Here is a 20,487-nt window from a genome sequence, read left to right as displayed (position 1 = left end):
TCGCCTGTGTTTGCCATTGTGGTGCACTGGTGACGGGTTGGCTTATGTCTTCGCCTGCAACTCGGCCCGCAACTTCTGGCCAAAATGCAGTTGGCAGTGCAATTACCCAGACAAGCAGCTAATTTTATTTGCTGTAAACGTGCGCCTCCGCCTGCAGTTTTGCTCTGGGTTTATGGCTGTGGTGGTAGTGTTTTGTTTCGGTGGGAATAATCCGATGACTTTTATTCGAGAACACGCCGATTGCGTGTCTGAGGCACATTAAGCTCCTTTGACGGGCTGCCGCCTTCGTCACTCCTCAATTGAGTTGTCAGCACCAGAAGTGAGAAAATCCATTAATCGGGGTGGTCTCTTTAGTTGCGATGCGGTTTAGACTGGGTGCTAAATGGCCAAAGAGGCCGGGCCCATATGCAAATCGAACCGGAAATCGCGGCGTCTGCGATTTGAAAGTGAAGAGTAGCACTCCCCACAAAAGAAGCGATTGTCAAAGGCTCTGGCCAGATTTAATAGCACAATGAGCTAGTCGATCGCGAAACTTGCTCATTTGAAAGTTGAGTTCAAGTTCAGAAATGGCAATGGCAACGGCAACAGGTTGCTATAATTTATTTACCACAATAAGCTATTATCCCACATGCACAAATAGTTGTCAACGGGAACGATGGAGCGGCAAGAAACTCTTTTTCGTTTGTGGTTTTTTGTTGGTTTAATACCCTAATCGAAGTGGGTTTGTTTTTTGCACCTTCGGAATGCAATAAAAATTTAATTTATTTAATGTTAATTGAGTGCAGCCAAAATAAGTTTTGGCGTTGTACGACATGACATCTAAATGCAGTTATATTATAATCATTTTCTTTACTTATAACAAATCTGCTTGCAGACTGGCATAATACCCACCAAAATCATTATACCCCGAAAGTCACTAACCAGCTTCTTTCAAAGCAAATGGCCATCCTCAATGCTCACTCAATAATGACTTTGATCTTTGGCAACGGAACAATCGAATATTATTTGTGCAAAGCCATGTGAAATGGGCACTAAAAGCCAGTCTGATGTAATAGGGAAGTGTGAGACATTTAGATAACATTTGGCCAGGTCCCTCGCAAAGATTTGGATAGTACTTGAGGCTCTGGAATTTTTTGGGCATTTCAAGGAGGGCCAGGAGAGCAGCAGCAGCGGCAGCAGCTCGAAAAGTCGTGTCAAGACAAAGTGCAATAATTCACACTCACTTTCGGGTTTGACGGTTTATAGGTGGGAACACCAGCGAGACCAGAAACACCAGCAACATTAGCAACACTGCAACTTGCAACCCCGCAGAATCGACAGCTCGGACATGCCCAGACACTCCACTTATATAGAGTCCCGCGATTATGAAACTCTACATGAGCACGGCTGACACTCTATATAGTTTATGACTTGATAAACCCTCGCATCGATCCGCGAGCAACCCATTGTCCAAATAAAGTCATAAGCCTGTGCGGCTGCAGCAGAGACCAAATTCAATTTACGATTTGTTTGATCGAGCATTTGAAATATGAAATGTTGAACCAATTTTGCTTGGCCACCGGCGGCAATTTTCAGCTCTCCGATTTATAGTTCAATTTGATCATGATTTATCCAAACGCCCATAAATAATAACCGAGATTAGGCGGCCAGGGAGTGGCCTTTGCCTCGGTCTCTAATTGATGGCGATGCGAAATTTAATTATCGGTAGTCGAGTGGTCAGCCACCAGGTGCTCCAAGATGAAAATCTCCAGGTCATTTGCATACGATTCTTGGGTTAGGATGTGTCTTTGTGAGACCGATTGGGATCGCATCTCCTCGGTAGCCTCGTCAGCGAAGACTTGAACCCGAACCGAAGAGCCTGCTTCGTTTCTTCGGGCACTCGGCTTCTTTCGGAGTGCCGGACTTTCGGAGTCGGCGGCTACTTCTACTTGGCGTTGCATAAAAAGTGGTTCAGTGGAGCAAACGCCTTCAAACCGAAAGCGTCGCGAACGCCTCTATCAAATCGGAGACTTTGAATCGCGCGGAAGTGAAGTGCATCCAAGGATCAGGATTCTATATCCTTTATAAGGAGCAAGTGTAATACTGCCCAGTGCTTTGATGGTTTAAGAAAATAAACGCCTAGGTATACTTGCAGCTAGCGGAATATACACTTTATTTGGATACATCAAATAATTGAGTTCTAAACGAAAGTGAAGGTAGGAGTGATCCAGTTTTTGGCATAAATTTCTGAAATCGTCATCCGAGCAGCCAAAAAAAAATATTATTTATGATGCATTTTTTTGTTTTGCTATACTGTAAATATTCAGTTATGTTTCTGACGTTTGAACACTTTATTGACTAATATAGAAAATGTTTTTGATAACCAAAATTAAGATCCGGTTTAAATTGGTTAACATTCTCAACATAAAAATTTTATAAAAAGAGAATATTATTCTTTTTTTAATTCGTTATCAAAAATGAGTTTTATTCTTGCATTAAAGTAATTCAGGCTATCACAAAAGTCCATAAATTATAAGCTTCTATTATAGTCTTTAATTTTTTTGTTGAAAGCTCATGAAGTTAAAATGTCACAGATTGCATTAATAACCAATAAAACGAAAATTGACATTCCTTTTAATATGTTTTGCAATAAATTATTATTTACCTGATAAAAGCATATTTTTCGAATTAAAAATTCATTTTCGTTTCATATTAAAGTATAAGAACTTGAATAGAACCATTTATTTATGAAAATTTTTTGCTAATGGTTATGTTTGTGATTTTATAAAAAAACTTTCTATAGGCCAAATGTCATAGATTGCATAAACATGGCACTCATACAAATTATAGACTTTTAAAGAGGATCTATACCAAGAAAAATAGAAATCTTTCAGTGGCTAAAATTTATTAATATCCATACCAGTTTGCCTAGTTTTCGTTAAGCTCTTGCATTGCGGAAATATGCTAGCTATAATGAATACAAATTGTGCTAAGTTATAATAGAACAGACTTTGGATTTCAGGGGGATGAACTATTTTTTCAGGCAAGAAACATAGAGTTTTTATTGTTGATTGACAATTACAAGTGTGTTGTCATTACGGATTATTTTGATTAGGTTCAATTTAAATTGAATTGGCCATTGAAATTGCCAGCGAATTGCGCTTTAATCAGCCTGACAGACGTCACACGGTGGCAGACAGACTAATTTGCATATTAATTTTAATTGAGTGAACAGCGACCGGCAGGAGACATCCATCGATAAAGTTCATTCGAATTGAAGTGGAAAATGTCAGCCCCGAGACCGAAAATCAAATTGAAATCGAAATAGAAACTGAATTGAAATAGAGCCATTGGCAATGCAGCTGTCCTGGCTACGTGGTGGGTCCAATAAAATCAGACACAGAATAAATTTAAATACAATGCAATGCAGATTGTCGAAACAAATGTGGTTACAGCTGAAAAGTGCTCTTTCGGAACCGAAACGGAAAGCAAGTTCGTTGCCTAAGTCTTTTGATTGATTGACCAAAAGTCGACAAATTTATGGCAGCATCATCCCCCTCTCATTTCTCTTTTTGTGCGGACTCATAAAACCCCACCTTTTCAAACTTCCGACTAGCGAGTGACAAGCCTTGCAAATTGTTACACACTAACTGTAAAATCCCAAATAAGAAGACTTTACTCGTTGAGTTTTTGTAAGAAACTCCTTTTATTTGGAAATATCTTCGGTTTAAATAGGTGACATGAGAATCGCATCTTAAAGTAAATGGCCTACGCAGAGGCCTAAGTAAATAGTCCCCGCCTTATCGAGGTCCCACGCTCGGGCACATCTGCCTATCTTGAGCAGCGAGGACCTTATCTGTGGTCTCCCACTAAGGGACTATTTTAGGAGGCGGGGAACGATCTCAAGTGACTGACTCATGTAGTGTGCACTTAAATTACATGTTTTTGAGCAATGCACCCATGTCGCCTTAGATAACAAAATCCTAAATATAATTTATCGCTCTCGATTCATTTACATAAGATATGAACGGAGCCCAAAATTGTAAGTCTTTAAATATATTCGTGTTCATGTGTGAACATTCTGCCAAAGGGCCAGCAAAGCTGAGATGTACATTAGTATATTAGTTGCATTTATAACAGTAGTGGACTGTATTTATTTGATATATGTTCATTTATTTTGCAACTAAGATTTCAATGGGCCTAGTTTTTCTGGCTTTTAATTTTATTGGATTACAATTATGGTTTATATTATTTTTAATTCAACAATTTGTACTCAATTAACTTATTTTAAACATTTTGCTTTTTCTATGTAGAAGTACATTTTCTATTAAACAACGATATAGTGGACTGTATATTTTTATTTGTTATATTATTTTATTGTTTATTTACTATTGATATTTATAGTACTGGCAACGGACCTGCAAAGGTTATTGCTTGCATTCTTTGTTGCACAGCACATTTCCGTATGAAATATATTATTAATACTATCATTAGTATTAAAGCAATAATTAATCCAGCATGTCCGGAAATATGATGGAAATGTAAATCTTTCAATTTTTGATGGTTCTCTTTCATAAATTTAATTTCATTATTCAATCGTTCAAATTCCTCAGTATGATTTAATATTGATAGTTTCAGCGGATCCCAAATAATCTTCGGCACTTCACTAACTTCTCCTATATAAGGTGTTGATAATAATTCTTCACTTTCGGACTGAATGTTATGGTGGGCAACTAGAATTTTATCGTCGGTTCTTGCCGTACAATATGGCGCAATGCTTAAAACTCCTTGCTGAGGCAAATCAAACAATTCAATTTGAGAGCCAGTACATTGCAGACGGACTTTTGAATTCGCAGGAACCTTAAACAACCAACTACTTTTCTTTTCTAACTCTACCCAGTAACTTTTAGAGTCGACTACTGTTTTATAGATGCAGTTCGCCGCTTTATCTGGCTTTAGAGGCTGAATCTCACATGCATTATCATTCGCTGAATTCCAGGGCCAACTTCCTTTGCATATTCTCTTATTTAATTGCCATTTCTGGCATTGATCTAATCATTGGAGCAGACGTATATACTCACATTCTGCAAAATGGAGTTATAAAAATAGACGGTCTCCTTGGGCAAAAAACTGATTTCGGGTGGATAGTTTCTGGATGTAAAAAATCCAAAGGAAAAGAAACCATTGTAGCCACAACAATAGAAATAAAAGAGTTAGATCGCTACTGGGAAGTGGAAGAAGAAGAAAAAGATGATATCGAGTCTGAAATCTGTGAAAATAAATTTATCAAAACGACAAAAAAAGATTCAGATGGGCGATACATTGTGTCAATTCCATTCAAGGAGGATGTCACCTTAGGAGATTCAAAGAAACAAGCGATAGCTCGTTACATGAATCTGGAGAAAAAACTAAAAAGAAATGAAAAACTTAAGGTTGACTACACTAAATTCATGAATGAATACATGGATTTAGGACACATGATTGAAGTGAGTGATGAAGGCAAATATTTTTTACCGCACCAGGCAGTGATTAGAGATTCAAGCCTTACGACCAAATTGAGAGTAGTTTTTGATGCTTCAGCAAAAACTACGAATAACAAAAGTTTGAACGACATAATGTGGGTTGGGCCACGAGTTCAAAAAGATATTTTTGACATTATTATTAAATGGAGAAAATGGGAATTTGTTGTTTCGGCAGACATTGAAAAGATGTACCGACAAATTAAAATAGATAATAATGATCAAAAATATCAATATATTTTATGGAGAAATTCTCCAAAAGAAAAAATTAAAACATATAAATTAACCACAGTCACTTACGGAACTGCATCTGCACCATATTTGGCTACCAGGGTTCTGGTAGATATTGCAGATAAATGTAAAAACCAAGTTATTAGTGCAATAATTAGGAATGATTTCTATATGGATGACCTAATGACTGGAGCTGATTCGGTAGAAGAAGCTAATAAATTAATAACATTAATTCTCCATGAATTGCAGAAAGTTGGATTCAACTTAAGGAAATGGATTTCCAACAATTCCAAAATATTAACCACTGTGGAGGACACAGGGGACAATAAGGTTCTCAATATTATCGAAAATGAATGTGTTAAAACTTTAGGACTAAAATGGGAACCTCAAAATGATTTATTTAAGTTCAGCGTAAATTGTAATGATGAATCAAAAAATATAAATAAGCGCGTTGTGTTATCAACGCTAGCAAAAATATTTGATCCGTTAGGATGGTTGGCACCAGTCACGGTTTCAGGAAAACTTTTTATTCAAAAACTTTGGATAAATAAAAGTGAATGGGATCAGGAATTATCCATAGAAGATAAAAATTATTGGGAAAAATATAAAGAAAATTTATTATTGTTAGAGAATATTCGAATCCCAAGGTGGATTAATTCAAACAGTTCTTCAGTCATTCAGATTCACGGATTTGCGGACGCCTCCGAAAAAGCATATGCTGCAGTAGTCTATGCTAAAGTAGGACCTCATGTTAATATAATAGCTAGCAAAAGTAGAGTCAACCCTATAAAAAATAGGAAGACAATTCCCAAACTCGAGCTGTGTGCAGCTCACCTGCTTAGTGAATTAATCCAAAGACTAAAAGGATCAATTGACAATATAATGGAGATCTATGCTTGGAGTGATTCCACGATTACCTTAGCATGGATTAACAGTGGTCAAAGTAAGATCAAATTTATAAAAAGAAGAACGGATGACATTCGGAAATTAAAAAATACTGAATGGAATCATGTTAAGTCAGAGGATAATCCAGCAGATTTAGCATCCAGGGGAGTGGATTCTAACCAGTTGATCAACTGTGATTTTTGGTGGAAAGGTCCGAAATGGCTAGCAGACCCAAAAGAACTTTGGCCTCGGCAGCAGTCTGTAGAAGAACCTGTCTTAATAAATACGGTATTAAATGACAAAATAGATGATCCTATTTACGAATTAATAGAAAGGTATTCCAGTATAGAAAAACTTATACGTATAATAGCATACATAAATAGATTCGTGCAGATGAAAACAAGAAATAAAGCCTATTCATCAATTATTTCAGTAAAGGAGATAAGAATAGCGGAAACAGTTGTTATTAAGAAACAACAAGAATACCAGTTTAGGCAAGAGATAAAGTGCCTTAAAATCAAAAAGGAAATCAAGACAAATAATAAAATATTGTCATTGAATCCATTTTTGGACAAGGATGGGGTTCTAAGAGTTGGAGGAAGATTGCAAAATTCCAATGCAGAATTTAATGTTAAACATCCAATCATTTTAGAAAAATGCCACCTAACAAGCTTATTAATAAAAAATGCTCATAAGGAAACATTGCATGGAGGGATAAACCTAATGCGAAACTATATCCAAAGAAAGTATTGGATTTTCGGGTTGAAAAATTCGTTGAAAAAGTATTTAAGAGAATGTGTAACGTGTGCAAGGTATAAACAAAATACAGCTCAGCAAATAATGGGTAACTTGCCAAAATATAGAGTGACGATGACATTCCCGTTTCTTAATACTGGAATAGATTACGCAGGTCCTTATTATGTTAAATGTTCAAAAAATCGTGGCCAAAAAACATTTAAAGGATACGTTGCTGTATTCGTTTGCATGGCCACCAAAGCCATACACTTAGAAATGGTAAGCGATCTAACTTCAGACGCATTTTTAGCAGCACTCAGAAGATTTATTGCTAGACGGGGAAAATGTTCCAATATCTATTCAGACAACGGAACAAATTTTGTAGGAGCTGCAAGAAAATTAGATCAATGCGACCCGGTTTATTAAAATCGGGGTCGGCTAATTTAAAGTTCTTCCATTTTTTCTGATCAACATTAATCGTGTTGACTGGAAGTGCCTTCATAAGTTTTGGGAGAATAATTGCTTCAATTTCTAAATTTTTCGGAGAATTTCTTATCGAAATAACCGCTTTGTGCTTGGAGATGCACGTTCCTGTGGAAGATACTCCACTTATTTCAGTATGAGACCGAAATTTTTTCAATTTTAGAATCTGTGCAGACTCTTCTGAAATAATTGTGCTTTGAGAGCCACTATCAATCAATGCTCTTAATTGTTCAAAGCCTCCATACCTCGACTTTACTTGAATCAAGGCCGTGGCCAACAAGGCTTGACCTGTTGTTCTACACGTATTCACTTTTTCTGGATTATGACCTGCAAAGTGAAGTAACGTGTGGTGAGGTTTACGACAAGTCGAACAAAGCTGCTCGCTTATACATTTTTTACCAAACGGATGCCTCAGACATCTTAGGCAAATCCCATTTTTTCTTACCCAGTCAGACCGTTCTGCTGGATTCATTATTTTAAATTTATGGCATTGAATTAAATAATGCCCTGGTAGTTTGCAATATGCACAATTGTCACTATAATTTTTATTCTTGTTATTATTAATCATTTTCTTTACAGGTTTTACTTCCTGTGAGAATGATGATATAGAATTGAGCCTTTGCTCTAAAAAGTCCATGACATCAGAAAGTGCCTGTATTTCTTTTGTCTTTTTAACATGGCTTTCATATAAATTGAGTGATTCTTTATTGAATTTCCGAAGAATTATGTGAGCGAAAATTGCATCCACATCTTCTGGTAATTGTGCCTTTAATTTTATAATATAAATTGACTCGTTAATCGTGTCAATAAATGTCTTTATTTGCTTATTGGATTCTAAATTTAAATTTGGCATATCCATAAGCCTATTCATATGATCTGAGAATATGTTTCTTTTATTCTCATATCGCTTGGTCAAAAACTCCCAAGTGGCTTCATAATTTTCTCCAGAGCCGAGCAGTAAATGAGTAACCACATTTCTGGCTTCTCCTTTTAATGCTGACTTTAGATAATTAAATTTGAGAGAAGGACTGAGATCCTCTCTCACATGTATGAGCTCTGTAAAGAGTTCATTAAAAAGATCCCATTCTTTGGAATCACCAAAGAAAGTGGGAATCTGTATTTTAGGCAGGGTTGGTAACTCCTCCGCCTTAACAACCGTCGACATTTCAGCTTTATTTATTGTGCCACTGAGTCGACTATTAATGGCTGTAAGAATATTTTGTTTGTCAAATTCAAGTTCGCTAATTTCTTCTTCGAATAGCGAGCTCTCAAAATGACTATTCACCTGTTCAATCAGGTTATCTATTTTATGCCATAAAAATTCAATTTTATTTTTCCTTATTTTAAGGAAATCTGGACTACTGTCTATTAGTTTAGACGTATCTTCTAGATATACTCGAAATTGGCCAACATTATTTCGAAATGCCTGCTCTACTTTTAAAGCGTTGTTTTGTGCTATACCCTCTTTTTCAGGGTGACCACACATTTCAAGGTTTAATGTAGGGGGAGGGTTTGATTTAGGGACAGTGTTTGATTTAGGGAAAGTGTTTTCTACCGACTCGCCCTTAATTTTTTCATTTTTATTTTTAATTTTTTCTAACACCATCATTATTAAATCATACTGCTTCGCGTTAAAATATTCATGATCGACAACGCCGATCTTTAACAAATTGCTATGATTAGCAATGAAACATTTTTGAAGCTCATTTAATTTTAGAATTTCTACATCTGTTAATGTTGGTTTTACTTCCAACTTTCTAATTTCCAAAATAATTTCGGACTGCTTCTTAAGGAATTGAATAGTCTTTTCTGACATCATTTTGAAAATTTTTTGTAATTTCTTAATATATATAGTACGTGTATATGTATTTTATATGTATTTATATATATATGTGTGTTTGGATAAACAGAAAATTCTTGTTTTGACTTAGCTGATGTCGTTGTTGTTGCTGCTGCTGTTGCTGCTGTTGTTGCTGCTGTTGCTACTGCTGTTGCTGCTTCTGCTGCTGCTGTTGTTGCTGCTTCTGCTGCTGGTAGAGGCTCCTTTGATGTTTAAAGATGATTTTTTTTTTTTTTTTTTTTTTTTTTTTTATTTGGCACGTTTTATTATTTTTGTAGTCCAGTCAGATTTTTTGTTTTTTAGCCATTTATTTCGGCATTTATGCTCTTTTGGCATATACACTGCACTCTATTTATGAGCTGATTTAATGCTATTAGAGCATTTATAAGGCACTGTTTTCAGGCACTTTTTATTTAATTTATGCTCTTATGGCATATACACTGCACTCTATTTATGAGCTGATTTAATGCTATTAGAGCATTTATAAGGCACTTTTGTTATGCACTTTTTAATTTCACAATTGCTGATGTATGGCCTCAAGCACGCCTTACCACAATTTATAATGGTACACAAAGCAACCTTTAGCTATAGACTATAAGGTGCTTGTTTTAAAACATAAAAGATTCTTTTGTATCTTTTTGCTTTTTATATTTATACTCTGTTCCTTACCTTTGGTAGGGGGAAACAAGAGTCACTTATTTTTGCTACCTTTAGCTGTAAGATGCTTAAAGGAGCTGGCCTTTCTCTGAGTTCCTTACCTTTGGTAGGGGGAAACTGCAGAGTCGATTAAAGGCTCGATTGACCAAATGTAAAATCCCAAATAAGAAGACTTTACTCGTTGAGTTTTTGTAAGAAACTCCTTTTATTTGGAAATATCTTCGGTTTAAATAGGTGACATGAGAATCGCATCTTAAAGTAAATGGCCTACGCAGAGGCCTAAGTAAATAGTCCCCGCCTTATCGAGGTCCCACGCTCGGGCACATCTGCCTATCTTGAGCAGCGAGGACCTTATCTGTGGTCTCCCACTAAGGGACTATTTTAGGAGGCGGGGAACGATCTCAAGTGACTGACTCATGTAGTGTGCACTTAAATTACATGTTTTTGAGCAATGCACCCATGTCGCCTTAGATAACAAAATCCTAAATATAATTTATCGCTCTCGATTCATTTACATAAGATATGAACGGAGCCCAAAATTGTAAGTCTTTAAATATATTCGTGTTCATGTGTGAACACTAACCACTCAATGTCATTGGCAAAAAACTTGGCGAAACCAATGCAAAGCAGACACATAAAAAAATCGCAAAATCTCGCACTATATTCCATCATCGAATTTGCATATGCAAATTTCATTCCCACGACTTTTAATTGCAACGAACACACAAAAACTAAAACTGGACATCGAATGGAAATGCTGAAAGAAGACCTGGAAGTATCCAAGTGAGATAATTCTCGATAGTTGTTTGTCTTTCAAGCTGACGAAGCCAAGGTCAAGTGCGTGATGCTATCCCCAGATATTTATCACCGATCAAGTCGGTTTTGTAGCGTCTTAAGTATATATTTTATTGTCAACAATTTATTGACTTTTTATGATTCAAAGTTTAAGCCAGTGAATTGCATAATTTCCATTTCACTATCTCTACGTAGATGTACACTTCGATTTAAAAAGAGGATGACGTGTATTAAAAGTAGAAACATTTTGATTAATTTTCTAGGAAACTCTCAATTTAGCTTAAAAGATTTTACAGCTTTTAACTTGTTTACAACTTGAGTGATTTAAGGCCCTCTTTCGCTTACATTTCATAAGTAGTACTTAGTGGGAAGCCAGTAAATTTCATAGGTATACATTTTAATTTTTAACCATCATCTTTAAGCTGTCTCTATGCATTTGCAAATGAATCCTACCTTTAACCCCATAAATCTCATCTAATGGTTGCTTCTAGAGTATACAATCTTCGCCTTACTTAAAACGGCTATTAATTATTTTTATGATATACCATTGCCTGGCACATCTTTGGGTCATTTTAATTAACACTATTAGCAAAGCCGTTAAGTAAGCCACATTAATGAAGCAAAGTTAAATGACTTTTATTTGAATTCAATTCGATTTCCCCACAAGATATGTGTCATAATCAAGTCAGAACTCTGTCACTTCCCTCGGGGGTAAATGGAGCAGGTGAACATGGATTTGAAATTCAAGTGAGCTCAATTTATGGCAGAAACTTAATAAATAAAAAAGCAAACCAGACCTGGCTATTCCATGACAGACCAGGCCAGGCCAGAAGAGAACCATGGGTGAGGCACAAGCCAAAGTCTGAGCTGCACCCAGAAATGCGTACAAGTCCGTTGACATTTCGCCCGACAACCTTACAAGACACTCCAGCCTCCGAGTCAAAATCGGAGCCACAAACAGCGACAGAAACACAAGACGGGCCCTGAGACAGACAATTACTAATTGAGTTCCCCCTTCGAGACTTACATTAATTACCCTCTGTCGGGGATGTGGAGTGGCGGCGTTCTCAACTTTGGGTTCATTAAGGGTGGGCGGCGCCCAGTTGGGCCAGTTGGATTAGGTAACTCTTGTATCTTCGCGGGCTAAATGTTCAATTTACAAATTAACCAAAGCAAACATTTCGGTGCAGAGTTCAATTACAACAGCAGCAGTAGAAAAACAAACAATTGTTGTGAAATCCCTTGCAGGCGAATTGAATATCGAAATCCGAGTCGAAACGAATCGAAAAGCAAACTATAACAAGGGCAGGCCGACGAATTAATTGAAAGTATTTACAAAACTCGCGAGCATTTAATATCGGCTAACAATCAGAAAAATTAAATGGAATCGAAGCCACAGCTGAAGAAGGGCAGCCACTGAGGAATGAATCCAAAATTGATTGAGCCCAGCGGGAGATTGGTTTAAAAGACTGGAAAAATCTTCAAGCTGTCGAAAGGGTTTCCACCCACTGACCTCTGGGTAATTAAGCAGTTGATTGAATGCATTTCCAAAGCGTTTTCATAAAAGATATACATATAGTTCAGAATTAAGCAATAAATCCTCTCTTTTCCCAAACGAATATTGTTTTTAATACAAGCTCCCACTGGTATTTTGCAACTATCCAATTGAGGATTGAAGATATTTCTAAGAAGTAACCGATTTGATCCGGTCCATTGTTGCTCTGCCTCCTGTTATTCACATTTTCCCCCGAGGCGTTGTTGGTTAGCCAAAAGTTCAAATTGGCAAAAATATTGATTGTGGGCCGAGTTCAAGTTGGGTTGAGTTACTCAAGTCAGTCCGGCAGTCACGCACATGCCCCTTTCGATTTCGTTCGAATCCGAATCTCTTTTTAGCGATTTCTCAATTCGAGTTTCGAGTATAAGTGCTATGCAAATCGATCGGCGGAGCTACCTGAGCCCAAATTCAATTTGCATTTCCCGAACAAAGTTCGTGATATGTCAGCGGGCGTTAGAATGTGTTGGAGGTCACACCGCCCCTTTCGGTACTCGGTGGTTGACACTTTTGCTGGAACTTCGCAATTAGCAGAACCTTTCGAATAATTCGTCCAATGTCGCTGGCATTTGTGATGAATTTCGGCTGAGCTTTGCTTTGGGTTCGGTTTAATTCCGTTTTAATTGCTATATCAAAATGCCAAAGCCCGCTGCTAGCAAAAACGAATGACTGAGGCAACGAACTTGATTTGAAAACGGGTTGAATCTGCCTTTGGGTGGCTTGGCTGTCAACTCGCCCCTTAATAGTTTTAACTCACTGTGGATCTAAAATCTCGGGATCTTAATTTTTGTTGCCTTCGATTTTGCAGTGATGTGTTGCTCTTGGTGTGCTGTTGCATTTGCATAGCTGTTGGCACCTGTCCCAGCTTATTGAAACATTTTTATTGACATTTATATAGCATTATATATCGTACACATGTTACTTCTTGTTTATGCTTATTTTTCGCTCTTGTATCCAGGTCAAGTCGGCTGTCATTTGATGCAAGTTATTAGGCAATGTTTCTACCTCTCCTCGCGCAGCTTGTTCAACTACAAATTGCGTTTTGCATTCAATTTGGCGTAAGCTAACGCACATGTGGGCGTGGCCTGGTCACTAAGGCGTAGCTTTTGATTAGAATTTTGGTTTCGCAAAGAATAAAGGCTTAAAAATGTGCGAGCACTTTGTGAAGTTTGCCTTGAACTGAGCTTTGAGGTGGGGAAGTGGTTTTATCGAATAAAATCATTTTAAAGAATCAATTCACGCAGTCTTTAAACAATCTTGAGAAAACAATTTAATGTGTTTTTGTTATATAGCATTTTTCTGTGACTTGCAGAGATTTTTCTGTACCACTGCTGACCCAATTCTTCATCTAATTACAACAAACAACAGTTTCCAGCGAAATCATGTCTTCACTGATTAACTTTCCAACTGTAACAAATCCGGCTTGTTGTATTGTAATTAAGAAATTTTCAATGCCAAGAGTGGTCTTTGCCTGCTGTCTTAAAAATGATACAGTGTCTTTTAAGACCTTTCGCCATTTTTTTAATCTAAGAACATTATTTGGTTAGCTGCGAAAACTATTTGATGTAATTAGTCTCGCTTGAACACCCGCTTTAATTGCCGAAAAGAATTTAAGCCGCCACCATGAGTGATTAAGTAAATTAGCGTTGGTCAGAACGCGATAGACCCACACAGATAGGATCATTTGATTCCGAGATAGATGTTGCAACTGGCCGCGACAACTGGCAACTTGCAACAAGCAACCTGCTGCCTGCGAACGACATCAATTAGCGGCGTTTTAAGTGCGTTCCACGTTTGGCGTGAAAAAAGCTGAAAAGCGCAAGAGGAAAATGCGTCGAAAAACGCCTCAAGTCAATCAATTTTCCTAGTGCTGTGTGGGGTACACAGAACACAATTTATCCCTCTTAATAAGATTCACTTTATATTGACACTCTTACTTTTCTATGTCTTATCAAATAATTGTATTAATAACAATATGCCCGCTCAGATTGAAAGTTAACATGTCCCTTTTAAAGTATTAGTAAGAAGTCTTAAATTTTTTCATGTGCACGGACCAACAAGGAGGCCCGAACTTGCAACTCGGACCTGGTCAAGATTGCGTGGCCAGATTGGAAGCCATTTGGAAAGGCAGTGCTCGAGTTACGCGCCGGCAACTTACGCAAATTTTGTCAGTCCTCCGTCCCCTGGAGTCCCCCGGAGTTGCCCAGATCCTCGATCTGTGATCTCCCCTAAGGCCCGAATGTCCAAGCCACTAAAAGCCACCTCATCAGAGGGAGATACTCAGCGACACACCCTAATCGGGCCATGTCTTTGGATCTCGGTCTTGGACTCTGTGTTCGAGTTTTCGAGAAACTATGTGTGCTGGCTGCGATGTCTGGATCTGGGGTTTTCAAAGTTTTTAATTGAAATCTGCAATGGTCTGACTGTCTGGCAGACAACTAGTTTACGCATTTGAAAGTGCTGTGCTTTGCTGTGCTGGTAATTAAAAACTTGTCGTTCGATTTGATAACTTTTTTCTGAGTACCCTTAAACGATTGGAGCAAGGCGAAGTCGAGAAGGGGTTTGATGGCCATAGGATAGTTAATGGATTTTTTATGGGAATATATAAAGATAGCTCAACTAATGCAATGCAATTTCTACGACAGATATTTTATTGCCTAACTATATTTTTAGGTAATATAACTGGGCAATATATTTTATGTGCACAACAATTTAAAGTATAACTATTATCATTAGCTCAGTCGCTTAACTTATTGTACAATTTTGGAACTTTGTTACTTCCTTAATTATTTAAAATGTTTAATATTATCGTAAGAGTATTCCTCCGTCAAGGAACTGCAGCAATGTTCCTTTCTCGTTTCTTAGTCGGTCAACGCGGCGCATACGCAACATTTGTCATGATATGTCCACTCGGTCTGGTCATGCTCATTTTCGGCGTCGCCGGTGCAAGGATGTACAGCTCAATGATTAATGTGGTGGCAACTTTGTTAGCTACCCCCTTGCGGCCAAAACCAATTCGCATTCCAGCCCTGCTCCATCATCTCGCGATTTTTAAGTAGCGATGCCAATTGATACCAGTTTATCAAACCAGTTTAGACGCAATGCGAAAAGCCAAACAAAACGCCCCTCGGCTAATCCGAAAAACCCAAAAAACGTATAAAATGATTGGGGCATTGCACAACTCCTGGAGAGGAGGAGGCCATAACGTGACATCCTGACTACTGGATCGCAGTAACTTAATATGCAACGCATTGATTACGTTTTATGGCCGCAACTTCTTAGCCTTTGGCTCTTGGCCAAAAGTGAGTGGGAAAAACGCAGTTTTTTGTCGCGGCCAAAGGATTTTAATTAACCGATTGGCCGAAAATCTAATTTCCGTTGGCGTTGTAAAATGAACAAAATCCGCTACAATATCTGTGATGCAATATCATCCGAAATGTGCCGCGCAACTTATCAACAAATCAAAGCGAGTCCGAGCCGCATTGACACACTTTTCCCGCCCGCTTTCCACCGCCCACTGCCGCCCCTTTTTTCCTGCTGTCGGAAAATCCACACACAATTTATAGAGCAATGTGCGTTTCGGCCGGAGCCGAAAAAGCCTGGCCCAAAGCGAGGTGCGTGAGTCGTTCAATCAATGCAATTCATTCATTGAGCCCGAAGTGGCCAGCAACACGCAAGTTGACGTTTTGCCTGCTGGCCAAGTGCCTTTCCAGTACAGGGTCGTTGTGATGGGGGAGGTTCTGACTTATAACCGAATAGTTTCATTTTATTATCACATTTTCTTATTTACACTTAAGTTTCATATGTGCTTTAGATTTCATATAATGCCATCTCCTGTCTCAGCTGTCACCTCCAACTGCCGCGGATCCCCCTTCACTGCTTTTCGATGACGTGTGCTTTTCCAGTTTTCGAGACAAAAAAAGAAACCCCTTCCGTCTGCTTGGCACACGCTGGCAGCTTAGAAAAAAAAATGCGTTTTCGTAGTATGCAAACAAAAAATGGTGCGCACGCAAAAAAATATAGAAAAAACGGCATAAATCGATGGCCGGCAAAAAGTTGCGTATTTTTGAAATTTATTGATTTATTACAGTGCATATAGAGCGCATAATTTATTACAAATCTATTAGAGTTGGTCTATGGGATTTTAGGATTGGGGGATTTTTGTGCGTGCCAGAAGATTTTTTCATCATAAAGGTATGAAACGAAAGACTTAAGCAACAAACTTGTTCATTGCAACAAAGGGAAAAAGTTAAGAACAGCGTGGTTAAACATGACTTAACAGCATCGAATGTTCAATAAATTTTAGGATAATAATCTATAAACTGCAGCGAAGTGCACAATAAAAACTCCTTTGCAATCAATTTAGTGGGGTACATGCATTATTATCTCCCCTTGTTAATGACTTAATTAAACGCCTTTTATGTAAACAACAGCAAGTGAGCTGGCAAACAACTGCCACTCGATGCATGATCTGAACCCGCCACTGACACCAAGAAACGCCCACGCAGCAGCAGCAGCAGCCACAGCAACAACAAAAAGTGGAGTAGCAATAGGGGCAACAACAATGACCACACGCCACTGCGCTGCATACTTCCCACGCCCCCTTTCCGTCCCCGGTCGGCTTCTAGTCATGGCCCCTGAATTTGAACCTGCTGCCAGTTGCAGTGGCTGTTTGTTTTTGTATCTACACAAAGAGAAATAGATTGTGCTTTCGATGTATATATTGTTCTAAAAATATAACATTAAATTCAAGAATAGAAATGCTGGTATATTGCTCAATATAAATCCAGCAACATTCTTTGTAACTTCTACATATCTATGTAATATGCAATTTCTTTGTTCAGTGTATTCCGTTCAGTAGTGGCGACTGCCAGTTGATAAATATAATTAATCCGCCCGCCTTTGTCTAGTGCGCCCAAGAAGATTGATAATGCGGCACCAAGGAGGGCTATTTGTGTGGGAAGTGTTAATAGGACGAATGAATATAAATATCCAATTAAGTGCAGCCATTTGATTTAATTGGCTGGCGATTTGCGAAAGGGGGATCTGAGGGGAGTGAATGGAGGCAAGACCCCCGGTGACTACGAGATGTTTGCGATCCGATTTGCTAATTAGCTTGTGGCTCTCCCCTGACCACCGCCTTCCATTACGATCGCCGCCTTGGGCAATGATCTCCGCATGAAATATCACGCCAATTACAGTAGCGGTTACCTCGATCCAGCAACTTAGCGATTCACCGATCCACCGATCTACCGGCCGGCCACAACCAGTTAGTTTTAGCTCGGCACACCGCAAAATTAAATCAATTTTATCAAAAAGTAAAGTTAAAGAGATTGAAAGCTGAGCGAATGTCTGTTACTCATTCATAAAACAATAAATACATAAAAGATTATATATAAACAAAAGTTGTTACAGTTAACATACAGATATTACTACTCAAACATAAATTTGTACATAACTACAATTCCTCCTTTAAGCCTAAGCTTGATAGTATAAATATACCCCTACAATGTACAGGGTATCTGCTTTGTAGACAACGGCAACCGCTGGAGTTGAGTGATTTCGGTTCAATTATGTTTACTGCTGCTCATTAAACATTTATCTAATTGATTGAGCAGTTATGTGATGTCACATAAGCAATTACATGTGTGCCAAGATTTAATACCTCGACCAACTTTATGTCTCCCCTTTTAATTACTCATTTGATCACATTCCTGAAGAAATCCCCTCTTGTTTCCCAATTACAGATGCCTTACCACCGACTGAGTACTTTGGGTCTGCTGATTCTATCTTTGGTCTTGGCCAAGGCGGATGTCGGCTACCATTACAACAGACCGACGAGACCCACGGCGCCCTCGGCTCCTTCGGGCGCAGGATCAGTGTATACGGGTCACCAGTTCAGTGCGCTGCCAACCATACATCCACTGCCTCCGATTCCGGCACTTCCTCCACTGCCCACGGCCAGAGTTCCGATTCCCAGGAGTCGTCCCTCAGCTCCGGCTGCCAGCATCGTTAGTCATTACCTGCCACCGAAGCCGGTGGTCTCCACATATATTCCACCGCCAGCTGCCGCACCCATCTCATCTATAAGTTTCCACGGAACGCCCACTTTCAAACCCATCTACGGACCCCCACCGCCGGCAAGGACTTCTCTTGCCACGCCCATCGTGGTGCCGCCCACGGGACCAGCTCCATTGACAGCGGGAGGAAATCTGCGCATTCCCTTCGGCAAGCAGGCGTTGATCTCGCCCGGAGAATCCTACGTGGCCAACGGCAGGCAGCTGAAGCAATATGCCGTCATCGAGATTATCGACAACGACATAGACGAGACCCCGGCACCATTCCTGTCCGGAACGAGTTTCTTCGATCGCTATGGAGCACATGTGGGTGCTCCGTCCGCCAATGGAATCCAGCTGGACTCCCGGGCCAATTCCCTGCTGCTGGAGCAGCAGCAGCTTGCCATCCAGCCCCGATCCCAGGGTGGAGCATCGGGAGGAGATGCCATTGCCTTGGGATCGGGCGGCCTGGGTTTTGTGCGATTGCCCAATGGTAATGTGTACCTCGGCTCCGGATCCCTGGGCTACATCAGTGGTCAGCAGCGGGTGGCCTCTGTTCTGGAGGCACGCACTCGATCCGAGTCCACATCGGATGCCCTGCACTTCGGTCATGGTCCTCTGGGCGGAGTGGACAATCTGCTGAGGTTCAAGTAGAGAGGCTACCTTCCTTATCCGCGTACACATCCGCACCTACATCTATGAAAATATGTATATTTTATTGTAAATATGTAATTAAACAAGTTTAAACAACTTTTTGTGTAGACCGTAAGCTTGCTATTAAACTATTTGAGATTCTTGTACATTTGTCCTATGCGAAACATCGAAACTTGATCAAATAAATATAAATATGGTTAAATAATACGAATTTTAATTGGAAGGAATTCGCAGTTTTCTTTAAGTTCCTAGCGTAATATTTTGCACAGTGGCGCCATAATGAAAAGCCATAAAAGTCGGGTATTTGAGGAACTAGCAACTTTGTTCGCTAACGCTGAAAAGTAGACTACAATATGGAAAGACTTATAAGAGTATGAGTAATCATTAATACTGAGAACAGTAGCGCGAAGTTTTAAGCCCATGCTAATATTTAATTATTCTATTAACTATTAGATATTTATATAGATATATATTATTGGCTCAACTACTTACGGTTATATTTGTAATTCATTGAGGTTTTAATAGCCAAACCCATTGTTTCTTCAACTCAAACTCAAAGCTAATTAGTTTGAAAAATGTGTTTTGACTGTTTGGCGTTGTTTACTGATTGAATTAAATTGGTTTGCCTTATATTTATAACTCTGCATACATCTGGGATCCACTATTTGCACTATCTCGTGCGCTCGAGTTTTTGCACTGCGATGCTAGATCTTTGCCGAGCAAACACTTTTTGCGATTAGGTAATTATTCATGCGCAATATTCAAATGGGTCTGGAACGTGCCGGGATTAGTCGAGTGGATGTAGTTGTTGGACCACAAGGGATCGGTCTATCTGAACATGTGCTCAGCACACTACTTTGGTGTATATACGGAAAGTGGGCAAAGGGCGGGGCGGGGGCCAAAGGCGAGGTCGTTTCCGAACTGCGCAGTTTCTTAAAGATCTATTTTTTTGTGGGGCTTGTTTGCCGGTTTTTGGATACAGACAAGCTCTTGTTTGTATTATACATATTTATACATATATCTCTCCGATAAGTGGGACACGCGCTGCTGGGGCCACTGACTGGCTAACTAAAAAGCCGGCCGGTATTTCCAGCTGTCTCT

The 20,487-nt window shown here is 39.0% G+C and overlaps 1 protein-coding gene across 1 annotated transcript; it reads left to right on the top strand.

Annotated features, from left to right (window-relative positions):
• Window positions 1–1,973: 1,973 nt before the first annotated feature.
• On the top strand, window positions 1,974–19,591 carry LOC6621142 (protein transport protein sec31). Its single transcript, XM_032720309.1, has 3 exons — window positions 1,974–2,076; window positions 2,135–2,195; window positions 18,424–19,591. The coding sequence occupies exon 3, from the start codon at window positions 18,424–18,426 to the stop codon at window positions 19,384–19,386; it is 963 nt and encodes a 320-aa protein (XP_032576200.1). The 5' UTR covers window positions 1,974–2,076; window positions 2,135–2,195; the 3' UTR covers window positions 19,387–19,591.
• Window positions 19,592–20,487: the final 896 nt, after the last annotated feature.

This window comes from Drosophila sechellia, chromosome 2L, assembly GCF_004382195.2.
Source record: "Drosophila sechellia strain sech25 chromosome 2L, ASM438219v1, whole genome shotgun sequence".
Taxonomy (NCBI): Eukaryota; Metazoa; Arthropoda; class Insecta; order Diptera; family Drosophilidae; genus Drosophila; species Drosophila sechellia.
This window is presented reverse-complemented; position numbering and strand designations above follow the sequence as displayed.

What these genes read in the sequence shown, in the direction of transcription:
- LOC6621142 (XM_032720309.1), top strand. Translation starts at nt 18,424, where the DNA reads ATGCCTTACCACCGACTGAGTACTTTGGGTCTGCTGATTCTATCTTTG.